We start from the raw sequence: 15,247 nt of genomic DNA on the forward strand, positions 1-15,247 counted from the left end.
CAAATTCACTCGCATACACCGGAGGACACACTTTGACCGAGGGACTCTGGATCAGGTCCCAAAAGATAAGCCACTACACTGCTCCAGGGCTCAAGTCAACCCACCTCCTCACTGCTCAGTGCTCATCTTTCTTGGGCCACCAACACCTTTTCCTGCACTGAGTAACCCCCTCTGCCTGCTCCATGAGGTCGCACCCTCTATGCCCCGCCCCCTCCTCTTCACGGACCACTGGACCACCTTCTTTCATGATCCCTTCTCTCCAACTGATTCCAGTATTCCCAGAACCTAGGACAGTCAGCACTAGGCATGAAGTAGACACTCAACATACTTGAAGAAACTCTTAAGGATGAGCTTGGTTTTTTGTTTTTTTTCTCTCTGCACCTTGTGTCTTTTGGAATCTCAGTTCCCTGACCAGGGATTGAACCCTGGTCATGGCAGTGAAAGCACTGAATCTTAATGACTAGACCACCAGGGAACTCCCAAATGCTTGTCTTTTTAACTAACCTCCCTCCCACACTTCTGTCTTCCTGAGCTTCTGATTTCAGAACCTGCCCTTTGTTCTAACTCATTTAAGGCATCTTCACACACCCCAGTATCTTAGCCTTGCCCTTGGCTCACCCTCACACCTGGCTTTGCCCCAAAGCTGGGGGCCCTCAGGAGTTAAATTTCCCAGACCCGTCTCCAAGTCAGCAGGAGCATCACAAAGACCATCAGCACTACCAGGCCACGATGCCAAAGCCCCTATATGCAGAGACCCCAAGGTCCACCTCTGTCCTGCCCCCAGCCCCCACCCCCATAGTCCCATGCTTCTCCCGACCTCCACCTGCTCCCAGATTCCAGGCCTGACTTTGGTTTCAGGGTCAGTCCTTCCCTTAGAAAACTTCAGAAACCCTCTGTGGCCCTGCCACTCCTTTAGTGAAAGTGTCAGTCAGTCATGTCTGACTCTTTGTAACCCCATGGACTGTAGCCCATCTTCCAGGATCCTCTGTCCATGGAATTTCCCAGGAGAGAATACTGGTGTGGGTTGCTATTCCCTTCTCCAGGGGATCTTCCCAACCCAGGGATCGGACCCAAGTCTTCCACATTGGAGGCAAATTCTTTACCACTTAAGCCACCAGGGAAGCCCTGCCCCTTCCCTAGCTAAGCCCCTAAACCAGCTCCCTCCATCACTGGATCTAATCCCAGGGCCCAGGCCCATCTTCATCCCAGTCAAGGCGCCAATACCCAGCAAATTAGCCATGCCCTTGTTCCTCAACCCTGCCGCCTGGCGCCACTGCTTCTGCGGGGTTAATCCTTTTGGGGTCACAACCCCAAAGACTTCAGGCTCCAGCCAACACCTTGGGAGGACCTGTTCTTTCTCCTAGCCACCCCAGCCCTTTGACTTTCTCGGGTCTAGTCCTTCTCCCCGTCTTGCCCTAGACAAGCCAAGTATTAATTAATAGCCTCCAAGGTGGCAAGTGTCTTAATGTTCCTAGGGCACTTCCTTTCCAACTCACATAACCTAGGCTAGGCCTGAGTCTTCGGACCCTAGTTCCACACACGTGCTGAGTCCCTCGCCCAAAGTTCCAGGTCTCCGTGCCTCCTTTAAACAGCATCACTAGGCTCCACCCTCACAGCCACAGGCGGCCTCAGGGCGGCCCCGCCCATTATCCCCACCACGCCCCCACCGCGGGGCCCCGCCCCTCGCCTGCGCCCGGGAGTCAGGCGAGCCCCGCACCTCCGGCCGAGATGCAGCTCCAAGGGCAGGCCGGGTACATGAAGGCAGCATTCTGGATCTGGTCTTTGATGTCCTCGTCCTCGTTGAAGGGGAACGTGCCACTGAGGCTGACGTACATGATCACGCCCACCGACCACATGTCCAGCGAGCGGTTGTAGCCCTGGTTGAGCAGCACCTCGGGCGCCAGGTAGGCCGGCGTGCCCACCACCGAGCGCCGGAACGACTTCTCGCCGATGATGCGCGCGAAGCCGAAGTCGCACAGCTTCACCTGCGGAGGCGAGGGATAGAGGGTCTCAGGGCGTGTGGAGGTCGTGCCTCCCGCCTCTGTGCAAGCGTGCCGCCACTACAGAATCCCAGACAAAATCGAACGCTGGTTCGAATCCAGGCTCCTCTGCTCACTAGCTAGCTGGGTGACCCTGGGCAGGGGGCTTCCTCTGCCTGGGCCTCCGTTTATTCATCTGTACGAGGAGGGGGAAGGTCGTACCAGCGCCTATCTCAACGGGCTGTCGTGAGGATTATATGGACTTCATCCATCTAAAGCTCACAGGACAATAAATGCCCGACCTGCAGTGAGGGCTCCGTAAAGGCTCCCTGCTACTATCCCTCTGTCATGTCGAACAGGTCTCAACCTTCTTCTGCCTCTGTCTCCTCTTTTGCACATGGCGATGCTAACAATCCCTACCTTAAATGGTATTAGTATGAATTGAAAGAGTAAATACATGGAAAAATGATAGAAGCAGCAGCGGGCATAGAGCGGGCCTCAGGGATCTCAGCAGAGGGACAGAAGTTCTCGCAGCCCCGTTTTTGTCATCTGGGTTGAGGATGTTAACAGCAGCTGCCGATCAGGCTTCCCTGGGGATTAAAGGGCACCCAGCATGTAAATAGCTGACCAAGGCATCCATGGTAATAGGTGTGAACCTACCTTGCCCTCGTTGGAGGCAGTCGAGGATCATGAATAGGCTTCAGAGCCAGCAAGTTCTGGGTTCAAGGTCCTGTCTGCTGCCTACCAGTCCATAGGCAGCTGCCACCTCTATTCATATACTGTCCCTCCCCTACTCAAAACCCTTCTCTGGCTCACTATTGCCCCAAGCCTCTATTGCCTTCAAAAACAGCCACACCCCAACCCCTGACCCAAATCTCAATGTGACAGCCATACCACCCTTTCCTAGGATCCTTTGCCCTTTTAACAGACCTTATAATCTTTTACTTTTCTAAGATCCACCCTTTTCTACCTATCTTATGATGGAATATTAAATGGCCATAAAAAGAAGTGAAGCACTGACACATGCTCTAACATAAATGAACCTTGAAAACATTAAGGGAAAGAAGCCAGTCACAAAGGATGACATATTATATTATTGTATATTCCATATATGTACACATGTAATACACAATATATGGAATATACAATAATATAATATGTCATCCTTTGTGACTGGCTTCTTTTTCTCAATTAATGTTTTCAAGGTTCATTTATGTTATACATGTGTCAGTAGTTCATTTCTTTTTATGGCCACGTATGATGGGCTTCCCTGGTGGTTCAGATGGTAAAGAATCTGCCTGCAGTACAGGAAACCCAGGTTCAATCCCTGGGTCAGGAAGATCCCCTGGAGGAGGGCATGGCAACTCACTCCAGTATTCTTGCCTGGAAAATCCCAGGGACAGAGGAGCCTGGTGGGCTATAGCCCATGGGGTTGCAAAGAGTCGGACATGGCTGAAGTTACTGAGCACACACACACACACACACACAGAGAAGTGTTTGTTTATTCCATTTACATGAAATGCTCAGAACAGACAAATCCACAGAAAGTAGATTAGTTGTTGTGGGTGGGGAGATGGTGCGATTGGAGGATGTTGGCTAAGAAGCATGAGGTTTCTTTTGTGGTTATGAAAATGTTCCACAGTTGATCATGGTGATGGTTGCACAACTCTGAATACCCTAAAAGCCATAAATTGTATACTTTAAAGTGGTAAATTGTATAGTATGCACATTATATCTCAATAAAACTTGTTGTTTTTTTTTTAAGTACACTACAGGGCCTTTGCACAGGCTGCTCCCACTGTCCCTTCCCCCAAAAAAACCTACTCTTTCTTCAGATAAATTGTCTCTGACCTTCCACTGGACTATACAGTTTGAGCTCATAGAACTGTGTCACAGAACTCATCACAGATATAATTACATTCTGTGACAATTTGACCAATATCTCATCTACCCTCTATGAGCTTTGCTATCCAGCATGGTGACCACATGTGGCTGCAGATCACTTGAATGTGGCAAGTGCAGCTGAGAAACTATTTTTTATTTAATTTTAATTAATTTACATTTTTAAAGGGGTCCTAGATTTTTTTTATTGGAAAATTTTTAAATAAGCTTGGAACAACTTGGGTGTGTCAATCTACTTTCCCAACTGTTAACTTTCTGAAATCTAAGTGCAAAATCAAGTATTTCTCATAGAAATTTATTACCCAAATTGAGATTTACTTTAAGTGTAAAATACACACAAGATTTGGAAGACTTAGTAGGAAAAGAAAGAATATTTCATTAATAATGTTTATGCTGATTCCATGTTGAAATGGTAATATTTAGATATACTAGAATAAAGTATATTAGCAAAATTAATTTCACCAGTTTCTCTTCAGTTTTTAAAATGTGGCTTACTAGAAAATGTAAAATTGTAAATAGGGTTCACATTATATTTCTTTTTTATTAATTTATATTTATTTATAAATTTATATATTTATTATAAATTATAAGATTTAATTTATATGGAATCTCTGGTTGTGACCTATGAACTATTAGTTGCATTATGTGGGATCTAGTTTCCTGACCAGGGATTGAATCCGGGCCCCCTGCATTGGGAGCACAGAGTCTTAGCCACTGAACCACCAGGGAAGTAAGTCCCAGCACATTATATGTCTAGTGGATATTACTGCTGTAAGTTAGAGTTTCTCATACCCTGCACTACTGACATTAGGGAAAGATAATCTTGTATTATGGGGCTATCCTGTGCACTGTTGGATTCTTAGCAATCACTCCACGCCAGTAGTAATGCTTCCCCTCAAACAGCTTGTGACAACCAAAAACGTCTCCAATGTTGTCAAATATCCCCTGGGGTGCAAAATTAGTCCCAGCTGTAAACCAGTGGGCATAGAGATGGGGATGTCTCTACTTACTACAGTTCCTAATGCTCCAGCATGCAGCCTGGCACATAGTAGGCACACAATAATTTTTAGTTGATGACCAAAATGAACTTTTAAAATGAAATGAAATAATCACAAAAGAGAGATAAGGAAGCAAAAACTTCACAGGGATGTGGAAGGGCTAAATGAGAACCTGTAGCTAAAGGCCCTTAAACACAGTGGGCACCCAATCAACTGTAGCTGTTATAATCATCACCCTTGCTCAATCTGGCTCTGCCTCAAGGGGATTCTCATCCAACCAATCAGAGACTCATCAAAATTGTTTTCCTGGGACCTCCCTGGTGGGCCAGTGGCTAAGAGGCTACATTCCTAATGCAGGGGGCGTGGGTTTGATCCCTGGTCAGGGAACTAGATCCCACATGCTGCAACTAAAAAAGATCTCACATATGGAAGGGAAGATTGAAGATCCCGCATGTGGCAACTAAGACCAGGAGCAGCCAAATAAATAAATTTGAAAAAATATTAAAAACAAACAAAGAAGAACACCAAAAAAACTGTTTTCCTAAGAGACCCACAGAAGAAATTACCAGTTGCTCCCCTGCAATATCTGTTCTCTGCTTCTCCCCTTAATAAAAATTCTCGATTTTTAATGCGCCACACGGCCTCTCAGAATGAAAACTACATTTCCCAGCAGCCTTTGAAGTCCCACGTGATCAAGTTCTGGCCAATGGAATGTGAGGCGTGCCCCGTGCACGTTCATAGTATTACCTTAGGGAAGGAAAGGGGTGCATCTACTTCTTCTACCCCGTTTCTTTCCTCCCCCACGTTATCCTTTTACATTTGGGAGGTGGGGCAGCAGCGGCACAACATGGACCATGAAGACCAGGCAACGCCATAGAGAGGCCACAACAAGGCAGCAGGAGCTGTGGTCCCAACACCATTGCACTGCTTTTTCCCCCTCAAAATGATTATGCTAGTCCCTTCGTGAGTGAGAAGCAAGCCTCTGTCTCACTTAAGCCATTATCTTGGGTCTCTGTGGCTGATTAATTATCTTGATTAACACAGTCCCCACCCACCGTTAGCGTTAGATGGACGTCCCCAAATAAGGAGGGGACATTTCTGACCTGAGGAAATGGGTCAGCTGATGACAGCAACACGTTTTCTGGTTTCAAGTCACAGTGGACAATATTCTTGAAGTGAAGGTGTCTCAAAGCCACCAGGATCTGAGGGGAGGAGATGGCACCAGTAAAAGTTAGAAAAGTCCCTGCTGTGAGATTCTGCCTTCAGCAGCCAGCCCTCCAAACCCCATCCATGCCATCACCGCCCCCCACCCCAACCCCCGCCCCGAACCAGGGAAGGCATTGGAGCACCAAAGAAGAAGCTCAGAACCCCAGAACCATTTCAGTCAAAGATAGAAGTTGGACATATAATTCTAGGGAGATTGAACTTGAGCAGGGGGTTTGGGAAGATCCTGCTGAAAAAGAGCTATGAATAATGCAGCGGTTTCAAGGAGGTGCTATTGTGTGATTCCATTTTTTAAAAAAATATTTTTCACGCATTAAAAACCTGAAATACTAAACAATTACAAACAATGCCAATATGACATATTATAAATCAAACATAACACCCTTAAGAGTTGGGGGGATTTGAGAGCCAGCCTTGTCAAGGTAGCAAACCTGGCTCCACACTTGCCTACAGCACACTTGCCTACAGCAAGTCACTTTATCTCTCTCGGTCTCAATGTTCTCACCTGTAAAATGAGGGTAATAACAGAAACCATCCTCATGGGTTGCTGTGAGTTTTAAGTGAGTTGAGTGAGGTATATAAAGTGCTTAGGGAGGGAGGGAGGATCAGGATGGGGAATACATGTAAATCCATGGCTGATACATGTCAATGTATGACAAAACCCACTACGATATTGTAATTAGCCTCCAACTAATAAAAATAAATGAAAAAAAAAAAAGACTTTAAAAAAATCACCTTAAAAAAAAATACAATGTCTTGTTAATCTCAAGGGAGGTATATGATGTTTACTCTAAATGGACCTTCTGAATTTCAAGTATTTTTAACATAGATTTCTGCATACCAATAATTAATGACTTCTGGTCTAAAGAATAAGGTGAGAAGCAACTTAGTACATATACTGTTTAAAAAATAAAACTAGTTTTCACCAGGAAAAAAAAAAAGTGCTTAGGGCAATGTCTGGCACACAGCAAGCACTCCATGTGAGCTATTATTATTATTGTTTTGGTTATTATTCTTGTGATGGCCTGTTGGTGGACACGTTCCTGTGAGTGTTTCAAATCAAACTTTTCCTGCTGTAGCTGTTAATTTAAGAATATTCTATGATGGCAAGGTGAGCTGACTTAAACAAACAAAAAAAAACTGTTGGGCTTCCCTAGTGGCATAGTGGTAAAGAATCTATATGCTAATGCAGGAGACATGGATTAACTCCCTGATTTGGGAAGATCCCACATGTTGCAGAGCAACTAAGCTCATCAGCCCCAACTATTGAACCTGGGCTCTAGAGCCCGGGAGCCTCAACTACTGAAGACCTTGAAGCCAAGAGCCTGCACTCCACAAAAAGAGAAGCCACTGCAATGAGAAGCCCACACACTACAACTAGAGTAGCCACTGCTCGCCAGAACTAGAGATAAGCCCAGGCTGCAATGAAGATCCAGAACAGCCAAAAATAAATACATCAATAAAATTAAAAAAAAAAAAAGGCTGTTACCATTTGTAACTACTTATCTATGGAAGCCATGATTTTCCTTGATTCTACATAACTCAAACAAAATGTCAAATTGTCAAAAGTGTGACATAAGCATGAAGCTGTAATTTATATCTTAGAACTGAAATATTTGGACTTTTTCATTGTTTTCACTGGATGATTTTCGAGTATGGAAATGCTATTTGAAAGCTACTGCTGAGATCCAAGTTCCTCACTCTACAGAGAGGCTGGGGGTCCAAAGCCATATGTGGACATCCTCTCCTACATAGCTTTGGTTTACTGATTTTCCCAACCACTAGTAAATATGGTGAACAAAGAGGGTAGATGGGAAGCTGGACAGACCCAGGTTCAAACCTTGGCCAGACAGCTACCTGGCAGTGTGCCCTTGTACGTGTATGACCTTGGGCAAGACCTGGGAAACCCCTCAACCTCAGTTTCCTCATCTGTAAAATGGAGATTATAGTAATACCTACCTTGAAGATGGTTGTGAAGTTTATAAGTTCATGAGGTATAGGGCTTAGCCCAGGACTTGGGGTGGGGCAGGCAAGAGGCAAAAAGCAGAAATCTGCAGAGAGAAAGAGAAAGAGAGAGAAGAACACAGACAAAAAGAGAGAAAGAGATGAAAGACCAGAATGAAAGAGAAACTGCCTCAGTTGCTGAAGGCAGGCAGTTTTCTCTCCCCACCTGAAGTCCAGATGGGCCTGTCTTGGTGAGTTTCTATCCCCACCCCGCAAGCCAGACTGACAAAGGCAGACAGCTTGGGAGAGCAAGAGTGCTGGGCCTGGAGAAAGGAAGCCAGCACAGGAAACTTTTCAACCAACAGAGAACATGTTCCAGAATCAAGTGTAGGGCCAGCAAGGTAGGAAGATATTTCCAAGAAGGCTGTGAAACCCCCAAAATGAAAGTAAACACCACAAACAAAATGAAGAGGAAAAGAAATACCAGGATAAAAGATGGGAACAACACAAGCAACAAAGATCCAGGGTCCTTCATATACAAAGAGCACTTTACAATTCAATAAGAATAATACAACTGAAAAAAATGACCAGAGTGCATAAGTGAAAGTGAAGTCACTCAGTCGTGTCCGACTCTTTCCAACCCCATGGACTGTAGCCTACCAGGCTTCTCCATCCATGGGATTTTCCAGGCAAGAACACTGGAGTGGGTTACCATTTCCCTCTCCAGGAGATCTTCCTGACCCAGGGATTGAACCCAGGTCTCCCACATTGTAGGCAGACGCTTTACCGTATGGGTCACCAGGGAAGTCCAGAGTGCATAAAGTACAGGTCAATAAACGTGTGAAAATATGCTCAACCTCACTCATAATTTTTAAACCACCAAATGAAGCCATATGAAGTATTATTTTTCCACCTTTAAGACTAGTGATTATATTGGGAATTCCCTGGCAGTCCAGTGGCTAGGACTCAGCAGATTTCACTGCCATGGCCCAGGTTCAACCCCTGATCGGGAACTAAAATCCCTCAAGCCATATGGCTTGGGGGGAAAAAAAAAAGGACTGGTGAATATATTATCCAGAGTAAGGACTGAGAAAATAGACACCCTCAAACTCTGTTGGTGAGAATAAAGATTGAAAGAGGTTTTAGAGAATAACTGAGCAACACCTTTCAAAAAAATTTTAAGCACATTTCCTTAGGCTTGGGAGTCTACTATTTGAAACATGTTCTATTGAAATCCTCCCACCAGAGCCTGTCGATGTTTGTAGACAAATGTTCACAGGCTGTTGTTTGCAGTAGTGGGATAGTGAAACCAACTACATACTCAGCAACTGGAGAATTTGGTGATATTGTCGTGGGATACAATTAAGAAAAAGAGAGTTCTGCTAACTACATACTGAAATAGAACGGTCTTTCAGAAGCACTATTAAACTGAAGAAAGGAAGAAGCAGAACAACAGTGTTATATGTGATGTGAAATCAATTTAAATGTACGTACGCATGCACACAGACACACACAGAGACAAATAACACAAATTAGTTTGACTTTTGGAGAAGGAAATGGCAACCCACTCCAGTATTGTTTTTTTTTTTTTCCCCCCCAGTATTCTTGCCTGGAGAATTCCAGGGACAGAGGAGCCTGGTGGGCTACAGTTCATGGGGTTACAAAGAGTCAGACATGACTGAGTGACTAAGACACTGTTTGACTTTACTTGGTAAAAGCCCGCTTCCAGGTTTAAATCCCACCAGCTGTGTGACCCTGGGTGAGCTACTTAAAGTCTCTGAGCCTCAGTAAAATGGGAGTAGTAATAACCACTACCACATAAGTTGCTAGGAAGATTACATGAACTAAAAGAGTGGCTGGCATACAGTAAGGGCTCAATAAAGGTTAGTGACCACATCGTTTATCATTCTCATTATCAGCACCCCCATCTCAGCCCTGCCCACTCTGGGTGATCACTGTACAGACCCGGGGCTATCGAGGTCACCGCTGTGTCCTCACACTGCCCAACATGGGGCCAGACAGTGTTTGCTGAACCATTTAATAAATGAATGAATGAGCTCCCCAGAGAAAGGCCTCTCTCTCTTTCCCTTTTTCTTCATGAAGTCAGGCAGGCCCAGCGAGCCTGACTCATTATATAAAGTAATAAAAGATAAAAAATAATAGTTATTATTTTCTATAATATTATTATTACTGCTCTATTATTTTCAACTTATCTTATTATGTATCTATTGTTATTACTCTGTTACTGTTATTCTACTAACTATTCTATCATATTCTATTATAATTTTTAAAGTATCATTCTAATACTTTTTCTATGATTGTTATTATTACTCTATTACGACATTTTCTCTTATCCACTATTATGATTCTCACCCAAGGTCTGCCTGCCCTTCAGGGCACACAGCACAGGTGTGAGTTGCAGGACAGGTGGGGAGCCTGGCTGGGGAGGCGGGCGGTGGGCGGGGCGTGCGCACCTGGGTGATGAGGAACTTGGTGAGGCGCTCAGGCAGCCGGCCCTTCTCGCTGGAGAGGATCATCTCCAGCATGTCCCCATGCAGCTTCTCCATCACCACGAACACCTTCTCCGGGGTCTCGAACATACATTCCAGGTTGACAATCCCTGGGTGCCGCAGACTCTGGGGTGGGGAGGAGGGCGGTCAGGACCCACGTCGCCCATGAGCTTGCGACCCCAGAGGACAAGCCACAGGAGCGGGCGGACAACAAACAAGAAGAGGATGTTCCTGGAGGGCCATTCCCCCCTGGGGGTGGCAGTGGCAGAGGGGAAAGGGTGTCCACAGCCCCAGAGAGGACCACCCCTCCTGCACCACCAGGTAGGTGTCCAGAAGGATCTTTACACCATGAAATTACGGTGAAGGCCCCGGGTTGAGGGAGCAAGAGAGAAGGGAGCCTGAAGAAATGGAAAGGAGCTGTGTACATCTGTATCTTTTAAATCCCCGCCCTCCTGGCTCTTCCCCAACCCTTGCCTAGCTGAACCCCATCTCTTCACACAGGTCCCCACCCAGCCTCCTCCCAGGGCTCCAGGCTCCAGCCCCACAACCCTTCCACCTCTCCTCCAATAGCAGCCAGTGGGATCTTCCTAAAGTTCACACATCTGACTCTGTCCCCCTCTTTGCTCAGAATCTTTCCATGGCTCCCTAGTACCCTTAGGAGAAAGCCCATAGGGTGGGACCCCACCCTGCTTCCTAGCCTCACCGCCTACCACCTTGCTTCACGTAAACCATCTAGTAACCTTGAACCCCTTCAAATTCCTAGAAGACTTTGTGTTCCCTCTCAACTCTGGACCTTCGCACAGGCTGGTCCCTCTGCTCAGAATACGTGCGCCACCCCTTCAGTCTCAACATGCATACCGCCTCCTCTAGAAAGCCTCCCCGACCACCCCCAGATTGGAGGAAGTGGGAAGGGAAAGCCCTTGCAGAGTGGGGATGGGGGCAGAGCAGGACCATAGACTCCAGGGGTCACCTGCAGAATGGCCACTTCGTTCCGGAGTTGGCTCTCCTGCTTGGTGGGGAAACGCAGTTTGTCGATGACCTTTACTGCCACGTCCCGGCCTGTCTTCCGGTGCTTCCCTGGGCAGAGGGTAGGGGAGGTGGGGGATGAGAGGAATAGGACCTTCCAGTCCTGGCAAGAGGAAGACCCCACTAGAGACACGCAGCTAGAGTTGGGCAGAGGTGGATGAAAGGCCACCAAGGGGACTCTGAGGGGCCCCTGGGAGCAATGTCAAGGGTGGGTGGCCCTAGGAATAAAGGTAGAATGAAGGAAGGTAAAGTCAGATCTCTGAGGCGCTATAACATAAGAAGCTAGATTTGTAACCAATCAGAATACAGCATCTAGCTCTGTGGCCAATCAGCGCAGAGTTTACCTTCCCTATTAATAACGGAGAGAGTCACCCGCCTTTCCGAGTGAGAAAACGTGAGCCTGCAACCATCTGCCCCCAGGATCCAGCTTTCTTAATCAACTAGAAAAGGAGGTGAGCATGTGGCCAAGCAGAAGGGGAGGTCTGGAGCCCAGAAACCCCCAAGACGCCTTTCTAGGTCGGCTCTTGAAACATCCTTACCGCCATAGACCACTCCAAACTGGCCGGAGCCCAGCACCTCGTCTGGGAAGATCTGGTAGACAGTGGCGATGTCCTGCAGGGTGGGGAGAGGGAGAGTCAGAGGGGCACATGAAGATGGGGGGTGGTCAAGGAGGCTGGGAGGGTGGGAGAGATGGGGGTTGTTTAGGGTGGGGGGCACATCCTTGGGGCTGCCGGGTGTGGGTGGGGTCTTACCACATTCTCTTGAATCTGGCTGTTAGACACAGAGATGCTCAGAGAAGCTTGTCCTGGGGAGAGGGGAAGGCGGACCTGAGAAGACCCCAGGCTCAAGATCACCCATAACTCCACCCTCTGGAGCCAGTAGTTAGACTAGACTCGTTCACTAAGAACCTCAGTTTTCTCATCCCGAAGAACAGGAATGATAAAAGGACCTCCCTCCTAGGGCCAGTGAGAGGAGGAAATGAGGGGAGCTCAAAATATGTTGTCATGAAGCAGTTCACCAAGCATTGCATCTGTCATCTCAGCACCAAGGGAGGCGTGATGATCCCATTTTACTGAGGAGAAAACCGGGGCTCAGTGGGAAACTGACTCAGGCTTCTTCCCCTGAATTTGCCCCACTACCAACCCAACCAGGGCCAGACATTTCCAAAGTCCTGATCCTTCTGCCATTTGAACATCTGTCCCCTCCCTGAGGAATATTTGGTCCTTGCCCCTTAGCCTCCTCCCTGGTCTCCCTGTCCTGTCTCCATCTCTCCTGTTCTTCCTCCAAAGGGAAGCCAGAGGGATCTTGCCAAAGCATAAGCCTAACTCTGTCCTTCCCCTGCTCAAAACCCTGCCATGGGGACTTCCCTGGTGGTCCAGTAGCTAAGACTCCACACTCCCAATGCAGGGGGCTGGGTTCAATCCCTGGTCAGGGAACTAGATCCCACAGGCTGCAACTAAGAGTTCCCATGCCCCAACTAAAGCTCTTGTGTGCTGCAGCTAAGACCTGGCACAGCCAAATAAATAAATATTTTTTTAATTAAAAAAAATTCTGCTATGGCTCCCCAGTGTCCTGAGGGGAAAGGCCAAGTCCCTTAAATAGCATAACAGGAAGTGCCTGGCCCCTCTGCCTCTTTGACTTCATCCTCTCCCTTGCTGTTGTGCGTTCCTGACATTCAGGCTTCCTCGCCAGGCCTCCCATAGGGCAAAGTCTCTCCTATCTCTGGTCCTTGGCACTTGCTCTTCCCTCTGCCAGGAATGTGCTTTCCCTCACTTTGGACTTAGTTAAATCCTCCTCGTCGCCCAGTCTCAGCTCACATGTTACCCTGGGACCACATCAGATTCCTCTAGCACATGTTCTACATCCCACTTATCATTCACCCAGGAAGATCTGATGAACGTCTGCCAGTCACCCTGGACTATGAGCTCCATAACATAGTAACCCAGGACTCTGATCATCCTTTGCCTCTGCCTGAAATGATTTCCCATTTCCTTTCTCTTCATTTCACCCCTCCTTGACTTCCAGGTCTTAGCCTGGATGTTTCGTCCTCCAGGAAGCCCTCCTGGACACTCAGGCTGGGTTAGTCACCTCCTCTGAGCTCCCACAGCCCTCTGGCTCCCCTGTCCCAGCCCTGCCAACTGTGAGCCTGTGTGGGGACAGGTCTGTCTTCCTTCTGGGACTGTGAGTCCCAGAAGAGCGGGTCCTGGGCTGTTTTGGTCACAGCTGGGCCCACAGCACTGTCTGACACAGGACAGGCACAAAGGAACATGAATTAAAAAGTCTGAACTCACAATTTGAAGGAGTCATTACTTGCCCCGGGACAAGACTCAGAAAGGGGAAGTGACATGCCCAAGGCTACACGTGAGCTCTGGGACTTAATGATTTGGACTGATTTCTGCTGAGTCCAGAAGCCACATTCTCCGCTCTGCCATTCCCTGGCTCTTCCCTTCTCCAGGGCCCCACCCAAGCCCTCTGAGACCCCTGTTCCCAGGGACCTGGAGTGGGGCCCTTACTGTGGGGTGCGTGGCCGGGGGCGCTGGGTGCGTCCTGGAGGATGACAGGCATCAAGGCCTGGCGGATGGCTGTTTCCCAGCCCCGGGCAGTCTCAGCCCCCTGCCCGCTAGGCCCTCCTGGGGCCCCACCAGGGGTTTCTCCCACAAAGTAGGTGGCATTGGCAGTGACAATCTCGAAGCAGTGTGGGTTGGTGCCTGGTGGCACGAGGCTGAAGTTCTGGGCCGGCTCCACGGTGAGGATTTCGGACAGTGGAATTTCCTGACAGGACAGAGATAGTATGTGTGAGGGCTCTGGGCAGACCCCGGCACTCTCTACTTACTCAGATGAGCACACATTTTGCATGGAGTGGTCAGAAAAGGCCTCCTGGCGGAATTTACATTGAAGGAGAGATCAGAAAGGTAAGAAGAGGCCAGCTGGTGGAGGAATGTTGAGGGGAAAGCATGTGCAAAGGTACTGAGGTAGAAAAGGCTTGTGTTCAAGGGACATGCCATATCCCCATTACATGGATGGTGCCTGGCACAAAGTAGGTATGCCGGGTTTGATGAATAAAAAAGGGAGATCAGGCTAGGGCCAGCTCTGCAGGGCCTCATGGGCCACAGGCAGGAGCCTGGGCTTTGTCTCCAGGGTCCTGGGGAACCATGGAAGGGTTTAGTGCAAGGCAGGGAGCATTTCTCTCTGACTTTGTGTGGAAGGTGAATGAGAGAGGTGGGACTGACAGAGGAGACAAGGCAGGAGGCAGAGGGGCCCTGGGAGGAGAGAAGGTGGAGGGTCTATGGAGAGGAAGAAGAATATGCTTTGGAAAGTGTTGAAAGACAAAGGAAGGGAGGAAGAAAAGAAGGAAAGAATGAGAAAGAGAGACTTATGAAACCCATAAAGCCAGGAGCCAGGACTTTACTGGGGGTCCAGTGGTTAGGACTCTGAGCTCCCAATGCAGGGGGCACAGGTTTGATCCCTGGTCAGGGATGATCCCACATGCCACATGGCCAAACCAAACAAACCAGAAGATGGAGACGTTGCAGCAGGGATGGTATTTTAGATAACATGGCTTGAGGAAAATGGGAAGGATGAGAAGAAAGCAGCCATGGGATGGGTTAGGAGGATCCTCCAGAGCGGGTAAACAGTAAGGTGTCTGGCTTTTATTACAAGGGCA

At 47.9% G+C, this 15,247-nt stretch overlaps 1 protein-coding gene across 5 annotated transcripts in view; it reads right to left on the reverse strand.

The window, feature by feature from the left end:
* PRKD2 (protein kinase D2) overlaps window positions 1-15,247 on the reverse strand; it is a 32,724-nt gene that overhangs the window by 1,907 nt on the left and 15,570 nt on the right. For 2 of the 5 annotated variants that reach the window (XM_061139665.1, XM_061139667.1), the window contains exons 10-18: window positions 14,097-14,355; window positions 12,336-12,388; window positions 12,123-12,195; window positions 11,528-11,634; window positions 10,522-10,683; window positions 9,442-9,475; window positions 8,063-8,154; window positions 5,983-6,081; window positions 1,718-1,985 (exon numbers count right to left, since the gene is read on the reverse strand). In XM_061139665.1, the coding sequence (XP_060995648.1) occupies window positions 1,718-1,985; window positions 5,983-6,081; window positions 8,063-8,154; window positions 9,442-9,475; window positions 10,522-10,683; window positions 11,528-11,634; window positions 12,123-12,195; window positions 12,336-12,388; window positions 14,097-14,355 (1,147 nt within the window). Of the gene's footprint in view, window positions 1-1,717; window positions 1,986-3,184; window positions 3,657-5,982; window positions 6,082-8,062; window positions 8,155-9,441; window positions 9,476-10,521; window positions 10,684-11,527; window positions 11,635-12,122; window positions 12,196-12,335; window positions 12,389-14,096; window positions 14,356-15,247 lie in introns of those variants that run through there. The other 3 variants (XM_061139668.1, XM_061139666.1, XM_061139669.1) reach the window with 3 other exon arrangements.

This window comes from Dama dama, chromosome 4, assembly GCF_033118175.1.
Source record: "Dama dama isolate Ldn47 chromosome 4, ASM3311817v1, whole genome shotgun sequence".
Taxonomy (NCBI): Eukaryota; Metazoa; Chordata; class Mammalia; order Artiodactyla; family Cervidae; genus Dama; species Dama dama.